A 7884-nucleotide genomic window follows, 5' to 3' on the forward strand; every position below is an offset into this window, starting at 1 on the left:
TATTCTTCTTGCATTATTTAATTAGATGATAAAACAATAGAAACATACAAAAATATTGATTATTACTCAATATTATACAGAAATATAAGGAATACTCCTTAAGTGGGCGGGGCTACCAGACTCTCTCCTACTTAACATAAAAACATATTTATGTTAAATGCAACTGAAATAGTTGAGTAAAATTTTAAATATTTCCTAAAATCTAGACCAGGCTAAATGTGCAAATAATAATATACTATTTTGTCACAAATTTATGACACATTCATAGCTGCCAACCTTAGGAATAAAAAATTAGGAACACTATATGTGACAAAATTATACGCACCAATTAAGAGAGTAAAACAAAAATTTAACTATTAAATAATAACATTAAAACCCATTAAGTGCCAAGTCTCCCATTCTAGGAACCTTTGTTTAAGAATTTTTTCCTCGCTGAGTAATTCACATGCATATTTTTTATATTTATTTCTCGACTACTGAAAGTTTTTAGTTTTAATAGAAATTTTTACAGAAAGTTTGAAATGTAAATTGTATGTATAAAATTTGCTTAAATTTGATCAAAATCTCTTCTTTTAACTTCAAATGAAAATTATTTCAGAAAAAAATAATTTTTCAAGTGGAGAAATTTAAAAATATTGAATATACAAAACAATTGTTCTGTCTTCATATAATCAAAAGCAGAATTTTAAAAAATGGATTTAGAACGATTTTACAGATGTTCATTTAAAGAGGTCCCGAAATGGCATATTCTGACTAACCCCACCCTCAACACATTTACAAAAAGGTTTATGGATTCTTCCTTGTCATACTTAGTGCCCTACTCTTTTGTTGTTGAAGGTCAAATGTTATCAGTACAGGTGTTAAATTACTCATTATGACCCCTCCCATATTCTATTCTGTTACATAGAATGTTTTAAAATGTAGGATAAAAAAAAATTTCGCAATATTTTGATCTGATCGTTTGGTAAGTGTGGTTCTTTTTTTTTAAGGATCTTTTCAAAAATGCCTTGCACTTTTTTAACTGTCAGGGATGAGATTAGCCAAAAGGCAAAAAAACTGAATTTTCACGATAGTAAATTTTACGCGAGCGCAACCCTTTAATAATAAATTCCAGACAGTTTAAGGTAATAAATGATGTGTTGACATACCATTGTGTACTAATCTATTATTATAAAAACGATTACAGTGATACTTAACATTTAGTGAAAAAAAAATTACCAATTGAAAAAATAAAGCTGGAAATTATATTTTTCCTCAGTTCACATAAGATACAGTTATTACTTGAAAAACTACCTGGTTTAGCAAATTAAAACTACTGAGAATATACATTAATATTTCATTTCTTTTAATAAATACTGTTATGTGATTTATAGCAAATATATCAGTAATATTACTTATTAAAGTATATTGGAAAAAAAACTTTAACAATGGACCGAATCATTATGTTCATATTATAGTCTAATCCAGAGCCCTCTGAAACATATCAATAACAGTGAAGTAGAAATATATAGCAACTCCTTAACATACAAAAATTGCTATTTTAGTCTGAAAAATTACATTTTTTATTTGATAAGAATTTTGCATTTTATAGCATAAATAACAGCAATTATAAATAAAATTTTGATGATGAGTTAATTAACTCTTTTTCCAAAAATTTTTTTTTAATTAAATCCCTTTTTAAGTGATTGCTTTTGTTTGCTTTATCTTTTATGTTTGCTATATTTAGTCGTTAGTCCATCTTCAAACATCTTGTGACAAATCCTATTTTTTCTTCTTTGCAAGCACAGAATGTAAGTTTTGAATATATTCCCTTCCAGTTTCTCTGATGTTGTAACACTTACATATACTAATAATCGTCGTTAGAAAAACAGTCACCTTTATAGTAACTAATTTTTTAAAAAAATTTTCTTTTTACTAGAATCGCGATAGTTAATCTTAAAATTGCGTGAATATGAATAACAATTATGGAATTTGAAATCACATGAATATGAAACTAGATATACGATTTTGAAAATGAGAAAATACAAACTGGGATATAGAATTTTTAAAATGCGTGAATACAAATCAAGATTCATAATTTTCAGATCGCGTAAATGCGAATCATGATGCGTAATTTTTAGATTGCATAAATAAGAATTATGATGCATAATTTTTAGAATCACGTATAAATACGGAAATCACATATAAATACGAAAATCAATGTTTGTTATTATAAACCGCATGAGCAAATCAAGACATTGAATTTTAAACTTGCGTGAATATGAATCGCTACATAGATTTTTAAAAAGGCGCAAATAAGAATCACAATATCGGATTTTTAAATCTCATAAATAAGAATCGCAACGTACAATATTCAAATCGCGTGAATAAGAATCGCAACACGCAAATATGAAAAGCTATGTTTGATATTAAAATCGTGTGAATAAGAATCGAGATATTAGCAGATTCCAGGCTTGGGACCTCTAAAAGGCTTGTCAGAAGCAGCATCGTTTGAACTACGAAAACAATCGGATCTATCTGGAGGGCGGGTAAAGAATTCGGAAAATCTTATCTGCTGCGGGTAAAAGGGGAGAAAATAGCTAAAATAAGTAAAGTATTGGAAAGGATTGGTAGCTATGTAGTTTAAATTTTCTGTTTCTCTTTGAAAATCGGTGAATTTTCTGAAAAAGCGGAATACTTATAAAAAAAAAAGTTAAATTTTTAGAAAATTTGAATTTTTGATAAAAAAGCTGAAATTTAAGAGATAAAAGTGAAAAAAGCAGAAATCCTCTAAAAAGCGGAAAAATCTCATCCCTGAACTGTACAGCAGGCATTGGATTATATGGAAAAATTAGATTCTGAATGGAAACATTAGAATTATCAGGTGATGAATGTCGTAATAAGTGCTTACCTCCAGATCTAAGCAAGGTAACTGACGGAGAAGATTTTTAAGAAAATGATTTAGATGGCGTTTTGCCAATAGACGTCTGCGAAGAAGTAAAGCTTAATATAAAATGTCATAAAACACGGGATGTTTCAGGGGAAAAAAAACACCTTTGAGAAAGAGATCTCTCCCTGAAAAGTATTTTTCGAGTGATGAAGATGATTTGCCAACAATTCTAAATAAACAAGTAAAACCTAAAAAATTCGCAAAAATGATGAAATCGGTTTCAGTTATAACAAACGGCGCTGGAACGCAAAAACAAAAGAAATCTAAAAGAAAATTCTGCAATTGGGACAAAGCTGATTAATTGGATTCCTTTCAATCAGAAAGAACACAACTCTTTGAAGAAATTAACCCTGAATTAGCAGGCAAAACTCCGTATGAACTGTGTAAAATCTATTTTGATAATGATATTTTGAATCTGATAAAATAACAGGGTTGCCACTCAAATCTGGAAAAAAAATTCCCTGTGTTTTCCCTGTACTATTATACACAATATATTAAAAGGAAACAACAATTACTGTGCTCTTTTGTGAGCTATATAGGGCTAACTATATTTATTAGTTTTAATTGGTGGGAAAACAGCTGAACATATTTAAATAATGTTATAGTAAGTGAAATAGTTTAGTATAGCTGAAATATCATGGCTAAATATCCCATAGATTACGCTTTGAGTGGGTACCATTTTTTAAAAGACAAAAATAAGAAACAAAATTCCCTGTATTTTCCCAGTTTGCAAGGAAAAAATCAAAATTCCCTGTATTTTCCCAGTTTGCAAGGAAAAAATCAAAATTCCCTGCATTTTCCCGGTTGTTTTAGGTGATTTTTAAATTCCCTGTATTTTCCAGGTTTTCCCTGTTCTCCATGTAGAGTGGCAACCCTGAAGAAGAGGCATTAAGTTACGCTAAGCAAAACAATAATTATGCATTTTCTTTATCCGAAAAGACGTTAGATGTTTTTTTAGGAATCTTATTGTTTAGCGATTACCATTCAATGCGGCAAGAGGATTTATACTGGAGCAATGCAGAAGATCTGTCCTTTATACAAAATGTCATGAGTAGGCAAAACATTAGAAACATAAAAAAGTACATTCATTTATGCAATAATGATACAATTGATACCACCGACAAGTTGGCCAAAGTGAGATGCTTTATTGAAAAGTTTTGTAAGAAATTGTAAAAATTTGGAACATATTTATTTCATATTTAACTTTGTTGATCTCATTAAAACAGATTTTATTATTTTTAACAAAATGTATACAAGTAATGAAACTAAGCATTTAAATTGTAGCGCAATGCGTAAATGAACTATGTTAGTCCCATTAAACGCCAAGTCTCCCATTTTGGGACCCTATCATAAATTTTAACCAAATAATGTTTTTTTTAAAAATAAAAGCTGATATGATTAGAAATGTTTATTAAACCTTCAAACATACGCAAATTCTAATTTTTTCACAAATATTTCAGATACAATATATTATACTAGAGGGCCCCTTGTTCACTGCCACTCATCAACCCCGATAATTGCTTCATAATAATTGCTGTTTCTTGGCAGAAAAGTTTTTCTACTTAAGCTAAAATTATTCACTTAACATATATGTACTAAAAGGCTTGCTTACGCTTCTGTCTCCACTTCCTACATCCAAATATTATTATCTATTAGTATAATAAATATTTAGATCTATTAATGAACAGAAGTAATTTTCTAAGTAGATCTTCAAGTCCTGGATATTTCCCACTAACTTTTTCCCTCCTTAGAAATTAAATGGAGGGAACAATTCCCTCATTAGTAGCTAACTCTTTACATTATTATCATCATCATCAGTGGATCGACTGCCCAGAGTGGGCCTTGGGCCTTCTCAAGAAGTTTCTTTCCAGGCTAACCCTTTTCCTGCTAGTGTTTTCCAGTTTTTAAGACTAAAAGGTCTTTTTCTAGGCCATAAATCCATCTCAAATTTGGCCTGCCTCTTCTTCGTGTGCCAACTGGTCTGGCATTGAAAACTCTTTTTGTGGTACGGTCTTTGTCCATTTTGATAACGTGGCCTGCCCATTTTATTTATTGTTGTTTAATAAAGTTAATAGTGTCAGGTTCATGATATGAGTGATAAAGCTCTAGACTTGGTCTCCTAAGCCACACACCATTTTTTTTTTTTAATTCATCCAAAAATACTTCTCAAGACTTTTCTCTCAAAGGTACCCAACATAGCCTCATCTGTACAAGATATGGTGCAGGTTTCACAAGCATATGTTAAAATTGATCTTAAAAAAGATTTAAAAAGTAAAACTTTTGTTTTTCTATAAATTACATTATATTTTATCTATACATTATGAATTACATTATATTTTTATATACATATTAATACGAATTACATTATATTTTTTAAGTAAAACGAAATTGTCACTAAACAACTTTATATTCTTTAATCTCTAAATGGATGAAGATTGTTTCAGTAAAGAGCAAATATTGCTCTCGTTTAGCCTTAAGTAAAGTGAAATGGAGAGTAAAAAAAATGGTACCTCCAGCAACACTATACCATGCTGCCCCATTGGTAATACCACCCTGGTGAGTGAAATCATCTCCACCACAGCTGATTGGTCTGGTTGCAGCCATAGTTTTATGAGCACCAGAATAGATCCCAGCTAAATATCTAAACAAAGAAAAAAATGTTTTTTATTAAAAATTAATATACACTAGTGTACGAAATTAAGAGAATTTGATGACTGGGTCAATTATCTCTAGACAAGGTGGGTGCGTAGCCAAATTATTCAACAAGAAATAAGCACCTTTTAAGCACTTTTCAAGCACTCAAAAAATATTTTTAAGCACTTTAAAAAAATATCATAATTAGGCAGAGTTGGAAAGTTTTTGACAATTGACGGTTTTATCTTGTTTTAACCGGCATGTAAAAAAAAAAACACCTTTTGGCATTGTTTTTGACAATTGTCAAAAATCATAAAATTTTGAATCGTGTAGAACGAATGGCATTTTCATACGCTACATACTGACAATATGTCGAAATAGAATGGGGTTGGATTAATTGTGAAAACGTTGAATAGAACAATGTGAACTGTGTCTTTTTGCATAATTCGAAGCGAAAATCAACATAGTAAAGGAAAAATCTAATTTTGAAAAAAGGGAAAATTAAGCACTTTTTTAAAAACACCCAATGAAAAAAACACCCCTAAGGGCTTTTAAAAAAACAAAAATCGAAAATAAGCACTTTTTAAAAACGCTTACGCACCCTGTTTAGAACTACTAAACAGATTTTAATGACATTTGATATGCACATACATTGATACAAAACAATACAAATAACCATTCGAAAATTGCATAGCGGTAAGCACGGATAGGTTCAAAATTGGCTCAATTGGCGGCAAGCACGGTTCAAAATTGGCTCAATAATGGGATGTTTTGTAATATCGGTCATAAAATGGCCTACATTGGTCAATATAGAACCTATATTGGCTAAATAATGGATATAAAATATCAGGTAAATCTGACAGTTCTATGTAGGGCCGATATTGGTTGTAAAATGGCTGTAAAATATCGGGTGAATCGGACAATTCTATATAAGGTCAATATCCGAAAAATAACGGCCTTTTGAACCCTTATTGAGCCAAGATTCCTGAATATTGGTCATGAGGGCTCAAGTTATTTTGCTGATAGGGATATACTTCAAATGTTATGTATTATTTTTACTCACAATTTCAAATATAGTTAGGCATTTAATTCAAAGATGGTAAGAAGATTTTAATTTTAAAAAAAAGTTCTGAATAAAAATAAACTGAACAAAAAATTTCTGAACTGATTTCTATAGATGCTTCATTATGTATTAGTAATACTTACTTAAATATTCAATCAAGCAAACAATAATCTGTACAAAAATTTCATTTCAATAGGGATTTTTTTTTTATAGGAAACTTATTCAATTTTAGGGAATTTTCTGAAGTGTACAAAAACCAGGAGAATTTTAATTAAATCAGTAGACTAGGAGAAATGGACAAAATCCAGTAGTCTACTAGAAAATCCAGTAGAATTGGCAGCTATGCAATTGTAATACAAACGCGTGATCGCATGTAACATTCGTTGGAGTCGGAAGGTATAAAACAGCGGCTGCAGGTAAAATAAAAAAAGGGTTAATAGGCGGTATGGTTCCCTCTTAGATATACAGGCCTTGCTGTGTGATTTCATACTTGAGATAAGGCAGTTTATTATTTCCTGTGGCGCCTGAATTGTCCTGTGGTGACTTCATACCTTCCGACGAGTCTTATGCAAGTGTATTACAATTGTTGAATGGTTATTTGTCTGCATCAATGTATGTATATATTAAATTTCATTAAAATGGGCCCAGTTGTTCCAGAGATAATCGATCAAGTCAGCAAATTCTCTTAATTTTTTACACAAGAGTATTTGTACTGTACAGTGAAGAACATTTAATCCAGAAAACAGGATCAATTTTAGGAGTAGAAAGTAAAACTTATCATACGTCCAAGAATGATCCGAAAATAGCTCACTCCAAAGCTCTTAAGTACTCAAAAAATTTTTACAATGAGATTAAAAAACAGTTAGTTACGATAACATGAACAGAAAAATTATTACATTGTTATATGCTAAAACAATGTGCAGCTTGCTACTCTTATAAATTTTAGCATTTCTTTTAAAGGAATTTAAATTTTACGTGAACCAATAATATACTAATATACCACAGTAAGTGATGAATAAAATTCATCAAGATAGATTTCATTGCATTATTGCAATTTTTAGTTAGGGAATTTTAATACAAAAATGTTTTTTATTTTCAATGTTTAATTTATGTAACTTCATTCCTAATTTTCAAGTTTCATTCAAGTAAAAAAAATTGTTTTAATCTTTTTCTGCCACCTTACAACTTGTGCAAAAAGTCTAGCAATTTAATAAATTATTTTTAAATAGGTGAAAACATAAACGTAATATTGGGGAAA

The 7884-nt window shown here is 30.0% G+C and overlaps 1 protein-coding gene across 1 annotated transcript in view; it reads right to left on the bottom strand.

The window, feature by feature from the left end:
• Positions 1-5570, bottom strand: part of LOC139425956 (carboxypeptidase E-like) — a gene marked incomplete at its 5' end in the record, with an annotated part of 25920 nt that extends 20350 nt beyond the window's left edge. The window contains 1 exon segment of the mRNA XM_071182936.1: positions 5440-5570. Within this exon segment, the coding sequence (XP_071039037.1) occupies positions 5440-5570 (131 nt within the window).
• Between the last annotated feature and the right edge of the window lie 2314 nt (positions 5571-7884).

The sequence above is a fragment of the Parasteatoda tepidariorum genome, chromosome 7 (genome assembly GCF_043381705.1).
Source record: "Parasteatoda tepidariorum isolate YZ-2023 chromosome 7, CAS_Ptep_4.0, whole genome shotgun sequence".
In the NCBI taxonomy this organism is placed as follows: domain Eukaryota; kingdom Metazoa; phylum Arthropoda; class Arachnida; order Araneae; family Theridiidae; genus Parasteatoda; species Parasteatoda tepidariorum.